Source organism: Mixophyes fleayi, chromosome 1 (assembly GCF_038048845.1).
Source record: "Mixophyes fleayi isolate aMixFle1 chromosome 1, aMixFle1.hap1, whole genome shotgun sequence".
NCBI classification, from domain to species: domain Eukaryota; kingdom Metazoa; phylum Chordata; class Amphibia; order Anura; family Limnodynastidae; genus Mixophyes; species Mixophyes fleayi.
The window spans coordinates 105135332-105152685 of record NC_134402.1 but is presented as its reverse complement, the minus strand read 5'-3'; the positions used below and the strand labels follow the sequence as shown (position 1 = coordinate 105152685).

Sequence of the window (17354 nt, the reverse complement as noted above, 5' to 3'; positions counted from 1 at the left end):
AATAGTAGGATAGCAATTAAATTTAATTTACCTGTGCTTAGCAGCAGCAAAACTTTCATTATCGTGTATTCCTCAAAGGTTAGCTGCAAACGGTTAAACTCCAGACTTACATGCTGCATACTTTGGCACAGCTCATACATGGCAGACTGGCGCATTCTTTCTCTGCAAAGCAAAATAGAACCAAAAAACATAGATGTAAACAAGTCTGTACTTTACATGTAAAATACATTATATACCAAGGAGGAAAAATAACATGGAAAACTGTACTTCAAAAGTAAACAGTTATATACACATTAAAATAACGTACTAGAAACTGATGATTTCATATCTCAAAAAATTTGCCCTGGTTTAAGAATGCCCATTGCAAGGTACTTGTGTTTGTACCAGTGTTTGCTCATTCTTAAATGTTGGCGTACCTTCCAACATTTGAAGTCGGTGTAAGATGGCGTGATCATGCTGGCGGCGTCTGGTTGCATCATGTTAGGTTGCAGGTCCAACTAACGGTCTCTCTAGTTCGCTGAGTGACTCCAAACCCTTACCCCTAAAAAACCCTTGCATAACGGTGCAAACCATTGACAGGTGTGTATCATAGCAGTCAGGACTAAATTGATTAGAATCAGGACTATCCTACCTAAATCGGCAGTTGGGATACCTCGAATGACATAACAGTGTCACGCAGTTACTGCAGAATTGCCAGCTGCACATTCATGCTGTGAAACTTCTGTTTCACCATATCCCAAATGTGCTCTATTGGTTTGAGATCTATGGACTGTGGAGGCCATTGGAGTACACTGAACTCATTGTCATGTTCATGGAACCAGCTTTAGATGACATGTACTTTGTGACACGACATGTTATCCACCTCCAGCAGCCTGCACCGTTAACACAAGGCAGGATGAATCCATGTTGTTTATGCCAAAATCAGACTATACTTTATGCATGTCACAATAGAAATTGAGAATTGTCAGGTGAAGCAACGTTTTCCAATATTCAACTGTCCAGTTTTGCTGAGCCTGTGCCCACTGTAGCCTTACTTTGCTGTAAAACTGGCAGGAGCCCATCCACTTAAGGTTAGATGTCCTGCACTTTCAGAGATGATCTTCTGCATACCTCTGTTGTACAGGATGGTTCTTTGACTTACTGTCGCCTTCCTATCTGCATGCACTCCGGCCATTCTACTCTGTACTTTTTTATTAACATGGTGTTTTCGCCCACAGAACTGCTGCTGGCAGGATGTCTTTGTTATGTGCACCATTCTCTGTACACTCTAGAGACTGCTGTGTGTGAAAACTCCATGAAATCAGCAGTTTCTGAGATAATCAATCCACCCTGTCTGACACCAACAATCATTCCACGGTCAAAGTTACTTAGATCACATTTCTTACCCATTCTGGTTTTGGTCTGAACAACAAATGAACCTCATGAGCAGGTGTACAGGTTTACCTAATAAAGTGACCCCTAAATAAATATAAATATATATAGATGAGTCGTTTGGATTCGGAGAAATCTGACAGATCCCAAATTTGGGCTTTCAAGTGAAACAGAGTCATGACTCAGTTTTGTGCACCAATTTCAGATCTCAAAACAAAACGTAATTTCCGGGAAAATAGTAGTGCAAAATTTGCGAGAGTTTATATCTTCTATATATACATATATATAGCTCTCCCTTGTTTTCTCATGTGCCATTTTAGAACAGGCAGCGTGTAGGAAGGATGTTAGCTGCAGTGCTCTGCTCTGAAAATAGCGTTCAGGGTGACAGAGGGACATAAAAAACAATAGAATACTTTTGATTATTGCAAAGCTGTTCTGTAAGGATCAGTCAGCTAAAATAGCTTGCTAATTAATGGGTTTTAATTTCAATCTATCAGAGAGTTTAGAAAGAGTAGTGGCAACTGGTTGTCATTAATGCATATGTATAGTACTAGTATATAGACTGAGTTAAACATCATTCTGAACTAATTAGTATATTTAGTGCAGAAAAAACAATGTGCTCTTGCTGTATAACTATTAGCAGCGAAACCTAAAAAGCAATTAGATTTATTTCTTTAAAATTTACATATTTTCTAATGTAAGTAATCTTTTGTGGTGCAGTGACATCTGTATTAAGTGGGGGGAAAAAAGGGTCTTTGCATGTGAGAGTTTTTTCTAGCATTCAGCAAGCACAAGTGGCTGCAAAAAAACCCCTCAAGTGCCATGCCACCAACTGAAGCAAGTACATTAGATAAATTAAACAACAACAAAAATTTAGTATAAAGTGCAAAGGATAAAAATGTTGAAACGCTACGCACACACTACATTTGGAGTGTTATACAGCATGCATCATGGAGAGTGAAGAGGCAGTAACAATCAGGTCATTAGATGGACAGAGGCATAAGTAGATATTTAGACACCCAATTGTAAAGTGCTACATAATCTGCTGTTGCTATATAAATAAATGTTGATGACGATAGACAAAGGTGGCCTGCACACATACTAAAAACTTCAAAGACTAGTACTATGCACTTGTTGGTGCGCAGAGCATTCATCGTTAGGCACAAGTGGCGCATTCAAATACCTTGTTTTACTTAAGTGGTTGTTTATGCTACGATTATGGTAGATGTGGGCAATAATGCTGGCCTTGTAAATCATACATATATAGTTGCCAGTTCCCATGTATATCTACATCCACTTACCATGTATCTACATACTAATGTCCAGTTTGAGATTCTTGCCCATGTAACATATTTGCGATACATGTAATTCGTGTAAATAAATCAAGTTGTATATGGAGTGGCTGTAGTCACAATTTGTATATACAGAGTGTTTCAAGTAAGAATAAAGTCAATTGGTTGACAGGGAAAAATGAATTCTCCCAGCATTCCATATGAAGCTGGGACTAACAATCTGTTAAAGCCTTGGACAAAGATGGCGATTGCTTCAAATACATTTGCAGATCGTTCTCTAGACTAAGTATAGAAAAACTAAAAGCTGGAGTCTTTGATGGTCCTCAAATTTGTAAACTTTATAAATGGTGTTGAAGCTTCTGCCTGGTGCAGTTATGTCTTCAGTTATGTCTGTCACTCACCGGACTGTGAGTGCTTCTTCCCGGACATTTAGGAACCGTGGCCGTCCTCCATCCTGAGGGTCTGCGCATGCGCAGCCCTTTCCTATACTTCAGTGTATGTCCCTTTAACTCAATTGGCAGATCAGGCAACACTCCCTATATTAAGCACCTGTGGTCAACACCACGGGGCCTGATCTTGGAGTCTCATTCCCCATGAGTCTCTGAAGGTGTTCCTGTGTTTCCTCGTGTATTCAGCGCTGCTGATTCCTGTGGTTTCCAAACCACTTCTACCTCTGTGGTTTCCAAGCCACTTCTACTACTGTGGTTCCCATACCACTTCTACCATCAACTATATCATCGTGACTGTGAGCTGATTCCTATCCGCTGCCTCCGTGCACTACAGTCTCCTATACCACTTCAACGCTATTATATTCCATTGTGACTGTTTGCTGATTCCTATCCGCTGCCTCCGTGCACTACAGTCTCCTATACCACTTCAACGCTATTATATTCCATAGTGACTGTTTGCTGATTCCTATCCGCTGCCTCCGTGCACTACAGCCTTCTCTCCTTATCCACTCACCTGTTCATCATCAAGCCTGTGAGCTGATTCCTATCCGCTGCCTCCGTGCACTACAGCCTCCAGCTGGCAACTCGCCTGTGTTCATCATCGTGACTGCTAGTTGATTCCTATCCGCTGCTCCTGTGCACGTCAGCCTCATCTCATCTCTCCCGTGGGTCCGCAGAGTCCTGCTGCCGCTGCCAGCGCTATCGTCCATCTACTGCTGATCCGCTCTCCACGCCTTCCTGTTTCCCGCTGGTCTCTACCCTCCTGTCAGCATTGGATTCGTATCTCATCAGCTACTCCTCTGCTAGATCATCTCCATTCTCCTGGGTCCTCCATGAGTCCAGTTCCATGTTTTACTGATTCCTGTGGATTCGTGTCCCTGTTGGTCTACTTACCTGTGCGCTGCACCTACTAGACCCCTGCCTCTTGCATCCAGGGACTTCTCATCCTGTCGGCCTCCTGCCGCCCAGGTATCACTACATTCCTATCTGACTGCCTTCTGAACCACGGTATGCATACTTCTCACTGACTGTGCTGGTGTATTGCATATCTTGCTGGACTGTGTTGGTTCTCCTCTGGAGTCTGCAATCCGCTGAGTCTTTTGCCATCATTGACTGTGTTACCTTGTGCTGGATTACTTCATAGACTTCCTACATTTGCAGACCTGTTCAGTTATTTATATATATTGTGCATATTACTGTGGATCGTGTTTAATGTGCCCGTGTACATCCTGTGTTGCAGTCTCTCCCCGTACACCTCCTCACATATATATTCAGTGGTACAACTTGCTGAAGGCAGACCACTGATTCCTGTTCCGGTATCACCTGTTCCATTCCTCTCACATAGCAGTGGTACAACTTGCTACCGCAGACCACTGACTTCCTGGATACCTCCACTTGGATTCCATTCCTTCACTCAGACAGCGGTACCACTTGCTATCCGCAGACCGCTGACTCTCATCACCTCCTCGTTTCTGTTGGACATTCCGCCTCACTATAGCAGTGGTACAACTTGCTATCGCAGACCACTGACTACCTCCACTTGCCCTTGTCCATACAGTTCCTCGTGTATTATTACCTCCATATTACCAGTGCTGCTAGTCATAGACTTTCCTGAGCATCTCATCATCTACTATTGCCTGTTCCGTGATCACCCTGCTACCAGAGCACACTATTACCATCTACATTGCTCTGGTAAGCTTACCACCTGGTGATCCCTGGGTAAAGACTCCTAGTGCCCGTGACAGTAAGATCAGGCCATGACAGACCCAGATACGGAACCTACAGCCAAAGAGATGCTGCGGCATCTGGTTACCCGTATTGAGCAACAGGAAGTTCGCCAACGGCATTTACTGCGGTGTTACCAGGCGTTAGCTTCCCAAAGAACGTCCGTGCAAGATGCCACAACTACTGTTGATGCTCCTGTGCCTTCCTCCGTATCCCCAGTGCCATCCCAGGTGTTTACAGCTTCCACGCTTCACCTGCCTACTCCGTCAAAATACGATGGAGACCCCAAAACTTGTAGGGGTTTTCTTACGCAATGCTCAGTTCATTTTGAGCTCCAACCTCAAAATTTTTCTACCCATCGTTCCAGAGTGGCCTATCTTATTTCATTGTTTTCTGGACAAGCTCTCGCATGGGCTTCCCCTCTGTGGGAAAGAAACGATCCATTGTTACAGGATAGTGCCGAATTTATTTCCACGTTCCGAAGTGTATTCGATGAACCAGGTCGTGTTATTTCCGCTGCATCCAGCATTCTCCGTCTTCGCCAAGGATCTCGCACTGTGGCTCAGTACGTCATTCAATTTAGGATCTTAGCCTCTGAACTTCAGTGGAACACTGAAGCATTAATTGCCGCCTTCTGGCAGGGGCTTTCCGATAAAATTAAAAACGCACTGACTTCACAAGAACTACCCTCCTCTTTAGAAGATTTGATCTCTCTTTGCCATCGTGTAGACCTGAGGTTACGTGAAAGAGAACCTGAGAAAACAACTTCGGTTAAAACACCTCTTCTCTCAAATCCTCAATTTCACACAGCTTTATCTCCGGTGATACCCATGGAGATAGGTCGCTCCAAATTAACTTTAGAGGAGAGGGACCGAAGAATAAAGAATAGACTTTGTATCTATTGTGCCGATTCTACGCATATGCTCAATTCTTGTCCCAGGAAATGCCGGGCTCTAACCAATACTGGGGAGATAAGGTTAGGGTTCCTGGAGTCCTCTCCATCTTCTACGAAATTAAAAGCCTGCGCTTTTGATGTTACGATTTCCTTTGCTACCAAATCCTTTGAGTCACAGGCATTGATTGATTCTGGAGCAGCAGGAAATTTCATTTCTAAATCCCTAGTGAATCAATGGTCCCTACCAGTGATTACTTTGAAAACACCGATTACTGTGACTGCTATGGATGGATCACGTCTCATCAACGGTCTCATCACCCAGAGTACGTCTCCAGTAACGCTTCAGATTGGTGGGCTACACCATGAAGAGATTTCGTTTTTAATTCTTCCTGTTACGACAAGTCCGATTGTCTTAGGCCTTCCATGGCTTCAATGTCATTCTCCCCAGATTGACTGGCGCACTTCTCAAGTTACATCTTGGGGAGCTGAATGTCATCATCGTTGTCTCTCTCAAATGGTTTCATTCAAAAGACAGCATTCGTCTATTCCACCAGGTCCTCCTCCACAGGATCCTTCATCTACGGATCTGTGTGATAAGGTTCAGTCTGAACGCCTTCCTCCTCATCGGGCGTTCGTGACGTCATCGGACGTTGAAGATGGATCTTAGGAGTCATCTTCAAAAAGTCAAGTGCTGGTGGTTCACGGTCACCATCCGTCTTTTCCGGAATTTCCTGCCCTCCCTCCCACCCAAGTTCCTGCTGTGGAGACTGCTTGTCAGACCTTCAAAAATATCTGGTCTCAGGTCAAAACCTGTTTAAAGAAGACATCTAACAAATATAAATCTTTCGCAGATAAGAAGAGGCGGGCTATTCCACCACTAAAAATTGGAGATCGTGTCTGGTTATCTACTAAAAACATTCGTTTGAAGGTTCCATCTATGAAATTCGCCCCTGTTTTATTGGTCCATATAGGATCATTCAAGTAATCAATCCAGTATGTGTGAAACTTCTTCTTCCTAAGAATCTTCGGATTTCTAATGCCTTCCATGTGTCTTTACTCAAACCTCTTATTATCAACCGTTTCTCAAATCCTCCCTCAGCTCCGCAGCCAGTTCAAGTTCATCAGGAGGAGGATTTCGAAATTACTGAGGTACTAGACGCAAAAATTTCGCGAGGAGTCCTCCGTTTCCTCGTTCATTGGAAGGGCTTTGGTCCTGAGGAGCGCTCTTGGATCAAAGCTGAAGATCTTAATGCTCCTGCCCTTTTGAAGAAGTTTTATTCCAAAAATCCGGACAAGCCCGGTTCCAGGCGTTCTGTGCCCACCTTTAAAAGGGGGGGTACTGTCACTCACCAGACTGTGAGTGCTTCTTCCCGGACATTTAGGAACCGTGGCCGTCCTCCATCCTGAGGGTCTGCGCATGCGCAGCCCTTTCCTATACTTCAGTGTATGTCCCTTTAACTCAATTGGCAGATCAGGCAACACTCCCTATATTAAGCACCTGTGGTCAACACCACGGGGCCTGATCTTGGAGTCTCATTCCCCATGAGTCTCTGAAGGTGTTCCTGTGTTTCCTCGTGTATTCAGCACTGCTGATTCCTGTGGTTTCCAAACCACTTCTACCTCTGTGGTTTCCAAGCCACTTCTACTACTGTGGTTCCCATACCACTTCTACCATCAACTATATCATCGTGACTGTGAGCTGATTCCTATCCGCTGCCTCCGTGCACTACAGTCTCCTATACCACTTCAACGCTATTATATTCCATTGTGACTGTTTGCTGATTCCTATCCGCTGCCTCCGTGCACTACAGTCTCCTATACCACTTCAACGCTATTATATTCCATAGTGACTGTTTGCTGATTCCTATCCGCTGCCTCCGTGCACTACAGCCTTCTCTCCTTATCCACTCACCTGTTCATCATCAAGCCTGTGAGCTGATTCCTATCCGCTGCCTCCGTGCACTACAGCCTCCAGCTGGCAACTCGCCTGTGTTCATCATCGTGACTGCTAGTTGATTCCTATCCGCTGCTCCTGTGCACGTCAGCCTCATCTCATCTCTCCCGTGGGTCCGCAGAGTCCTGCTGCCGCTGCCAGCGCTATCGTCCATCTACTGCTGATCCGCTCTCCACGCCTTCCTGTTTCCCGCTGGTCTCTACCCTCCTGTCAGCATTGGATTCGTATCTCATCAGCTACTCCTCTGCTAGATCATCTCCATTCTCCTGGGTCCTCCATGAGTCCAGTTCCATGTTTTACTGATTCCTGTGGATTCGTGTCCCTGTTGGTCTACTTACCTGTGCGCTGCACCTACTAGACCCCTGCCTCTTGCATCCAGGGACTTCTCATCCTGTCGGCCTCCTGCCGCCCAGGTATCACTACATTCCTATCTGACTGCCTTCTGAACCACGGTATGCATACTTCTCACTGACTGTGCTGGTGTATTGCATATCTTGCTGGACTGTGTTGGTTCTCCTCTGGAGTCTGCAATCCGCTGAGTCTTTTGCCATCATTGACTGTGTTACCTTGTGCTGGATTACTTCATAGACTTCCTACATTTGCAGACCTGTTCAGTTATTTATATATATTGTGCATATTACTGTGGATCGTGTTTAATGTGCCCGTGTACATCCTGTGTTGCAGTCTCTCCCCGTACACCTCCTCACATATATATTCAGTGGTACAACTTGCTGAAGGCAGACCACTGATTCCTGTTCCGGTATCACCTGTTCCATTCCTCTCACATAGCAGTGGTACAACTTGCTACCGCAGACCACTGACTTCCCGGATACCTCCACTTGGATTCCATTCCTTCACTCAGACAGCGGTACCACTTGCTATCCGCAGACCGCTGACTCTCATCACCTCCTCGTTTCTGTTGGACATTCCGCCTCACTATAGCAGTGGTACAACTTGCTATCGCAGACCACTGACTACCTCCACTTGCCCTTGTCCATACAGTTCCTCGTGTATTATTACCTCCATATTACCAGTGCTGCTAGTCATAGACTTTCCTGAGCATCTCATCATCTACTATTGCCTGTTCCGTGATCACCCTGCTACCAGAGCACACTATTACCATCTACATTGCTCTGGTAAGCTTACCACCTGGTGATCCCTGGGTAAAGACTCCTAGTGCCCGTGACAATGTCTCAGTTCTCCAGAACTTCTTGGTTAACCACAGTGTAGACAATTATGAAGAACTAGTGCAAAACATGCTCACAAACTTTAAATATGTGGGTACTAATATGAGCATAAAGGTACACTTTCTCCATAGTCGCTTACACAGATTTTAGGATAATTTTGGTGATTTTAGTGAGGAACAAAGGGAGAGGTTTCATAAAGATATAAAGGTGACGGAGGAAAGTTATCAAGGCACTTGGGACAGACACATGATGGCAGACTATAGACTGAGCCTCCTACATTATTGTCCTGATAACCCTCATAAAAGAAAATAGTACAAACAGCATTTTACTAGGTATTAACTGTAATTATCCAAATCAGCTTACTATGTGTTTATCTGTTATTATACCAAATAAAATACATTATGTGTTTCATATGGTTACTTTTGTATGATTTGAGATAATTTCAATGTGATTTGTAAGTAATCTCTGCCTGACATTACATTTTTTGGAATTTTTATGTTTTTTAATGGGGTACCAATTATCTAAAAAAAATAGAGCCAATCTTGCAAATCTGATGTCATATTCAGAACGAGCAACACAAAGTTAACCTAAAATCCCTCTATTATGAGTGGCAATAAAATGAGTGTTGACCAGTGAAATATATATATTATATTGGTGAAGTGCAAGAAATATGTAAAACAGATAGTTCAGATAGGCCAATAGTTGGCCTTCCTACACACTGTGTAAACTGACATTGATGCAGATTTGGTTGCCAAAAACATATGTATTGACAAGATAATGCAATTGAAGATCCACATTCTGGGAAATTAAGAGGACAGAGTTTGGCACTGGCAAAGAATACATGTATAGATGGAGATATGATGATTACACTATGTGATGGAATAAGAGAACTGTATAGACTAGTTATTTTTTTTTTTTAATTGAATCTGAGAAAGATCTGCAATTATGGCAGATTTACAAAATCCTTCATTAAGAAGAGAGTGGACACAAGACCTCAACTACTGTCAGCAGCATTGGTAGATATTTAAAAGATCATGAGAGGACAAAATGTAAAATGTTCAGGATAGCATTGTCCATGGACCCACCCACCCACATGTTGAAAAGCACATAGTTTACCAACTTTGGCGACAGGGACACCACTTTTGTGGCTGAAGTGCTTGATTTGTTTTGGTTCACAAAAAAGCCTTTTGAGAGGCTGAAAAATGTGAAAGATTTTGGTTGTTGAACTGAAGAATAGATGATGTTACCAAATGAATCATGGGCATTTGGTCAACAGTGGTCACTGGTCATCTTCCTCAATGGTGACAAATGTCATCATCACCCTCATCAAAGATGTCTACATCAATTACATTTTTATTTTAAAACAATAACATACACCAAGTAGGCAGCATGTGTGATATATTAGAGAGGGTCAGCAGTAATATATTGGTGAGGGTCAGCAGCAATACTTTGGCCAAAATTGGTGAAAATTTGGACAGTTGTGAAGAGATAATTAGAAAATAGACTGCAAATGACTGTTAATGCTATAAATAGTAATATAGGAGCAAAAACAGTTCAAAATCACTTACCTATTTTTCACAATATTTATTTAAATCCAGAAGCCAACCCTGTCATGAGTTTGGGGCAAAACCAAAACACAAAGACATTTTAGAACCAAAGCAAATTCAAAACACAGCGGCCAGCGCACATCTATATATATATATATATATATATATATATATATATATATATATATATATATATATATATATATTTATATTATATTATATATTACATATATATATATATATATATATATATATATATATATATATGTGCTTAAGAGGGAGAAAGGGACTTTATGGTGTATTACAAAACAATCCTTTGTTTACAAAGGAAACTACAGACGAAAAATCCATATTGACCTGTAGAGGGCTCTATGAATTAACGTGTTTGGTTTCTGAAACTAGAGAGGGCAAAGCATTTTTACTGCATGACACAAATAGATATCACCACAGACCACACACTACTTTATTTAAATAAAGCAATGGTTAGGTTGTGTCAGATAGTGACTTTTCAGTTCCATATTAACGATAGCTACAAGCTTTGAGTGTTTGTATATGTTTACCCTGTGTAACATCTACATTCTACGGAACCAATTTTCTCTAGTTTATTTCTTGAAATAAAATGCAGATGCTCTTTCATGTGTTTGGATCATGAGACTTGTGTAGAAATTGGCATGAGGTTTTTATGTGATTAGAAAACCATGTGACTGGATAAACCAGGTGTTTGTTACAAATTATTTATAAAATCAGGTGAAAACATACAGTTTACTGGAATCTAACTATATTTTTAATCTCCTTTTGTATTTTGAATATAAATATTAGAATATGAATGCATACCTCCCAACATTTGTAGAAGCAAAATCGTGCCAAAATAAGCCCTGCAAACCAATCAGGGGCAGGTTGTGCTGGGGGGGCAGTGTGGCATCTACCACCGGGCCGGTCCCATAGTTGGGTACCTTGGGCTGGGTTAGTGGGCCACCTGCATTTTTTTGTACTTTTAAAATGATCCTTATAGGCTGCTGAGACGGCAATCATATCAAATATTTATGAAATTTCATCCAATTCAGTGCAAAAGCTTCATCCATTCTGATGTCCACAAATTGGGACTGTTCGGCCAAAATCGGTACAGGGGTGTGGCCAGGCGCGGGCTGGGAGAGGTGTGGCCGGGGGGCACACAGGCGGCCGCATCATATTACAGGGGATGCGGCCGCGTCATGTGATCACATGACGCGGCCGCCTGTGCGCTGACGCGGCCGCATCTGATGACATCGGATGCGGCCGCGGGGGGAGAAACTGTTTTTTGCATCCGGGGGGCTGCCCCCCTGCCCCCCGGGACAGCCCGCCACTGGGTGTGGCATGGACAAATCCACCATGCATGAAAACACATTGATAAAATGTTTGTATCTACCTAACTTCCGAGGATTTTATATAATGATGTGTTAATATGTATATTAAAGAGATACAATAATTAGAAGAGACGTGCACTAACTTCCTTGAGACCTGCACTGCTTGTGGCCAGCCACCTCTGGCTAGAAGTTTGACACACGCAAGGCACTACCAATCTGGTTTGCAATTGTCAGCTCCCAAGGGCCGGATAATTGAAATATTACAGGAACCCCTTTAAACTATTTTTACCATTTTCACAACTTTAAAATTATCAGGTTATAGACACACAGAGGCATATTCAATTAGGATTTGCGGCTGCGCCTATAGAGTGCCATTACGGTACCGCAACATTGTGGATTTCTGTGCGCAGCCCTATGGGGTGCGCACAGAAACCCTCGATGTTGCCGTACCGGGACCCGTGCGGCTGTACAGAAACGTGATTGCGAATCCTAATTTATACATACGTGTAGCCATTTCTTTCATATGCATTAGGAATTACATGGCTGATCTAATAACCCTATTTAAATTGTACATATATACATATGCAGAAAATGTAATAAGGCTGTGTAAAGCACAACCCATGTTCAATTCTCTCTTTTTTATTTTGTATTTCACTCTCATCTTCATGGAATTGCAAAAGTACCCCTAAAATTTCATGACTATTCATGTGACTATTGCTGCTGTGTACGACCAAACATAATGAAAACCAACACCAAAATGAGGACTATTATATATGTAGAGAAAATGATGCTGGTCACCATGAGGTAATTCATTCTTAGAACCTCTAATCACAGTCATATTACACTTGTGTATGTAATATATATATTAATTAACCCCCTATAAGAAAAAAAGATATTAAAAGCCAATAAGGAGTCCGATGACCTGTATAAAGTACCCCGTCATAATGAGTGCTGTTACACAGTTCAGCTGCCTTTTCTATTGGGGTTTCATTATAACTATATCATTATACTATAATAGTTTTAATGTAAAACTAGAAAGAAATGATATTATTGGGAATGTTTTGTCCCTGCTGTTTTACTATGTGCTGTTTAGTGAGGGTTATACAGAGAAATTCTACCTTTTTTTTCAACTTTTATCCATATCTGGTTTCTGAAAACCGATGCCCAGGTAACTGCACAATATGAGGGCAATTCAATTAGCTGCGTAGTGACTCTGGAACATCCATGAGATACTTCACAGTGAAGATTTGAAGTATCTCCGCTCATTTTTCCTCACACCCATGAAAAATTAGCAGAAATTTCTACCGTACTTGCCGGAAATGTGCAAGGCGCAAAGTCCGCTCGCCACATCGCCATCAATTGAATTCCCCCCTATGTGTTGATGAAGGATGCACCCTGAACTGTTATGATTTTATATCACTGGAGTAGCATTTGTCTTTGCATTCAGTTGAAGTTTATATTTACATGTTTGTGTAAAGGTTTATAGGTGTGCCGGGAATCTGCTACTGTCGATCACAAAATATGTTGCAAGACATATCAACCACATTCTGTCATTTTCTACTACAGTTACAACAAGTTCAACTCCTGGACCTTGTTTCATATATAGATGCAATGGGCACCATGTCTTCAAGCAACACTTTGGGAAGAGCCTCACATCGCTATTCTGCGTTGTTTACATTTAGCTGCTAAGAGTGCTTACACGTTAGTCTAGCCACTCCCACTTGAGGCGTGCTTATACATGGCAGGAATTTCAGAGTTGAGAAATATTAATATTAATATTGTTGGCTGCTGTCACCCTAAGAGCTAACAGTAGCCAATCACACGACTCCTTCCATGTAGGATAGAGCTGCACTTGACAAACATTAGTAGCTTATTGTGGCAAGTACTTTTTTTTTTGCTTTGTTCCAAAATCAAATATTTGGAACAATCTATAAATTCTGCATTTGCCCCTTCTTTAACTTTAATAACAGGATAGTTATGTCCAAGCTTTCCATTATACTAGGCTAGATGCTAAACTAGCTTACAAATACATTCAAGTTTGTAACACAGTGGTTCTCACACTGTAATTTAGTCCTCGCTGGTGAGGTTTTCCTACATATTAGCTGAAGTCGACCTGCCTCAATTAAATATATAATACAAAGGCGAAACAAAAATTATAAAAGTATAAAATAAAGAACTGAATGGATAAAGACATAAGATATAAACAAAGAGTTTACAAATAAAAAAATATAAAACCCATGTTTTATAAGGGGGAGGGTCTTTGATTTTTTTTCCAGGTTTTACTGCTAAATTTCATTGAAACATTTACATGTCTCCTATATTCAATTTATTGCAAACACCTATACTTTTTTTTAGCATCACTGGCTAGGTAGCTAACCTGCTCACATGTAAGTTAATTCTCTATAATCACATCATTAAGCCATACTTTAACACTAAATACAAAATATTAATGTGACATTACACAAATGTCCAATTTTAAAGGCAAGCTTGATACAGCAAAGTCCCAGTAAAACTATGAGCTGAACCATTATTATAATCATTTTCCAGGAATTCTTATAGAAGGTAAACACATTATTGCAGAATATAATTACACTCAACACACAGCTTTCCTAAGCAAAAGAAAACCCAAACACACAAAACACTGTAACCTTTCTAAACCTGTCAATGTGTAATATTTGAATGAGAATTTATGTCAATAAATACACCAAAGAGATATTAGACCTAAGCAGGTAAGCACACATGGAAAATAAATTCATGTAAACGCTGGTGTGAATTTATCCTGCTTACCGTTACTATAGAAATCAGAATACCAAGAAGAATTACAGGCTTTATAACTGAAAGGTCATTAAGAGGGAGCTGTAGTGTTATACCACATTATGCAATGCTAATCCCAAATTTCTCAGGCTGCAAACAAATTATCACCTGAAAACACAGACAAGTAAATGGTGAATATCATATTTACTGTGGTTGAATGTCAGTTTGCAGAGATAGCACAGCTTGTTAATTTGGCTTAGCTTATTAGCTGTATGTCATCATTTTGTTTTTGATGAGAATGTCAAGTGATTTGTAATGGGCTTTTCTGCGTAGTGGTTTTCTTTTCTTCCTCTTTATTTAAGTGGTCAACAAAATGAATACAAACATACAAAAAAATGTATACAGTAAATTACTGTTATGTGAGCAAAATTGTCTTTTTCAGTATATTTATACTATATATAGCATAAATATAGTATATTTATATATTTATACATACTGAAAGTCACAGAGAATGCACTAGCGTACTTGAGTTCTCAATATCAAAAATAAGGATAAAGGGGGAGGGGAGTAAAGAGAAAAACAGAATTATTTTTTTTTAAGGTGAATGTGAAGGTACTACAGGAAATATCCCAATGACTAATGTGAGGCGATCCCTTATAGAGGCGTAACTTAAAATTTTAGTGTCTTGGGTGAGAAACAAAACTTCCTCCCCCCTAGACCTCAATTGTAAACAAATTAACCTAAAATGAAATAGCTCATAAACTGCGCCCTCCTTCAGTGTTGCACCCTGGGAGGCCGCCTCTCACGCACTGCCCTACTTACAGCCCCGATTCCTTGTAATGTTATGAGCATAAGAGGATCTAAGAGGCGTTATGTCCTTGATTTTGGGATTCAACAAAGAGCCATGGCATACGCACTTGGCCATATACATGAACTCTGTCATGAACATAACAGAGTGTTTGTTAAAATTTTGGAGAGGGTAACACAAGAGAAATGTCCAGGGATTCTTTGAACAGCAGCTTCAAGCATGGAGTTGAAGAGGAATTGTATTTTGTAGCAGAAAGGGGGGATGCGAGGGGAGGTTCACCAACTGTGGAGGAATGTACCCCTGGGACCACAGGTCCTCCAGCATCCACCCAGAGGTAGGGAACATTTAGAGTAATCTCTCAGGAGTATAATACCATGTCTAGTATATTTTATAGGTCGTTTCCTTCATTAAGATGGGTATGGAGCTCTGAGTTAAGTCCTCTCCAGAGGTGGACCTAGCGAGCTGTGGGCCCCGGTGAAGGGAAGCAGGGAGGAGGGAACGGGGGCCCTATAGTTCACTAGTTCCCTGTCAGCAGGCCCCAGTATCCTCATGGGCCCTGGAGCACCGCACTTACTGCACCAATGGTAGTTCCACCACTGGTCCTCTTTTATCTCCTCCCATTCATCCTGATGGGGAGGGGAGAACCAAATCTCTCTCCCATTTTCTCATTCAACAACTTTGCAGTACATTAAGGGAGACAAGTAATAAACCACAGAGTAAGGAGTTCATACTTTTGCATGGGGGCATCTGAGATAGAAGGGGATTGACTAAAATAGGCCATGTACAGTAAGGGCATTCTGAAGCAGATGCAGTCGATTCAAGTCGTGTGATTCTCGTAAGTACTCTTGGTTTCACCCGTATCATTTGCACCCACTACATGGCAAGTGTAAATGCCAACTGGTACGTCATAGTCTTTGAATTTAAAAGTACATGGATGTACCAGTAACTATCATCGAACAACTGTATGCAATTAAGATAGACTATAAAAAAATGCATTGTATGAACAGTATCCACTAATATAGTTATTTATGTAAAAAATGTAAATAAAATATTTATATTATACTGTTAGAGTTATAGCTTTTTTGTACATACGCATATGTGTATACTGCAGTCTGTTCTGTGTGTCTACGTACGGCAAGTACTGCGTACATACCTAGATTCCAATCAAAACGTATCTTGAGATACGTTTGGATTTGAAAACTGTCGGAACTACACACAAGTTCCGAGCTCTTTTTGAAAACATAACTTATGTGCATGTTGTGTTTGGACTTGAATCAGGCTACATGTGAGCAAACCATATTATCAACCTTTATTTATACTGCTAGTTTTATAGTTTGATTTGGAATAGGACTAAAAAGATTAATGAACCATGCTCTAAACTAACTTTAACTAAAATACATTTCCACACCCAATTGGGGGAATTCAATTGACTGCAAGATATTTTTAACACTGCGGTAAGTCATTTTAACGCTGTTTTTTTTTATAATTTTCGAGCGGGTTAACTTTACCCGCAATTCAATTCCATTTTTAACACTCAGTTTTTTTCATAAAAGTATAGGGTGTGCGAGAGGCAGCTGTGTTAAAAGCCATTCAATTGTTTTTTAACACGGCGCGTTAAACAGGCCAATATTTTGTTTTATCTTGCACCTCTTTCGGTTCTGATAAAAATAAAAAACCTAAGAAAACTATTTGAAATCATGTAATATTGAAAAAAAAAAAGATAAACTATGTTTATCAGTAATGTATAACAATAAAAAGATGATTTTTCTTGTGATAAGATAATGAAAAACATAAAAAAAATAAAAATAAAAAATCACAAATTAAATATATTTATGTATGTTTTTGGTACAAATACGTATGTACTAATTTGTTTTGATGATTCTATAGTAAAAAAATAGTGAAATAAAAAAATATGCTAAAGAAAGTACTGTAATGTAGATATTATCAAATAGAATGGTTGTGTAATGCAATAAAATGTATGAAAATGTATGCCAATCCTTTTTTACATGACCACCAATGATTAATGTGC

The 17354-nt window shown here is 40.8% G+C and overlaps 1 protein-coding gene across 2 annotated transcripts in view; it reads right to left on the bottom strand.

The window, feature by feature from the left end:
- NR3C2 (nuclear receptor subfamily 3 group C member 2) overlaps nucleotides 1-17354 on the bottom strand; it is a 305523-nt gene that overhangs the window by 24845 nt on the left and 263324 nt on the right. For both annotated transcript variants that reach the window (XM_075198951.1, XM_075198958.1), the window contains exon 7: nucleotides 32-162. In XM_075198951.1, coding sequence (XP_075055052.1) covers nucleotides 32-162 — 131 coding nt within the window. The remainder of the gene's footprint in view (nucleotides 1-31; nucleotides 163-17354) is intronic.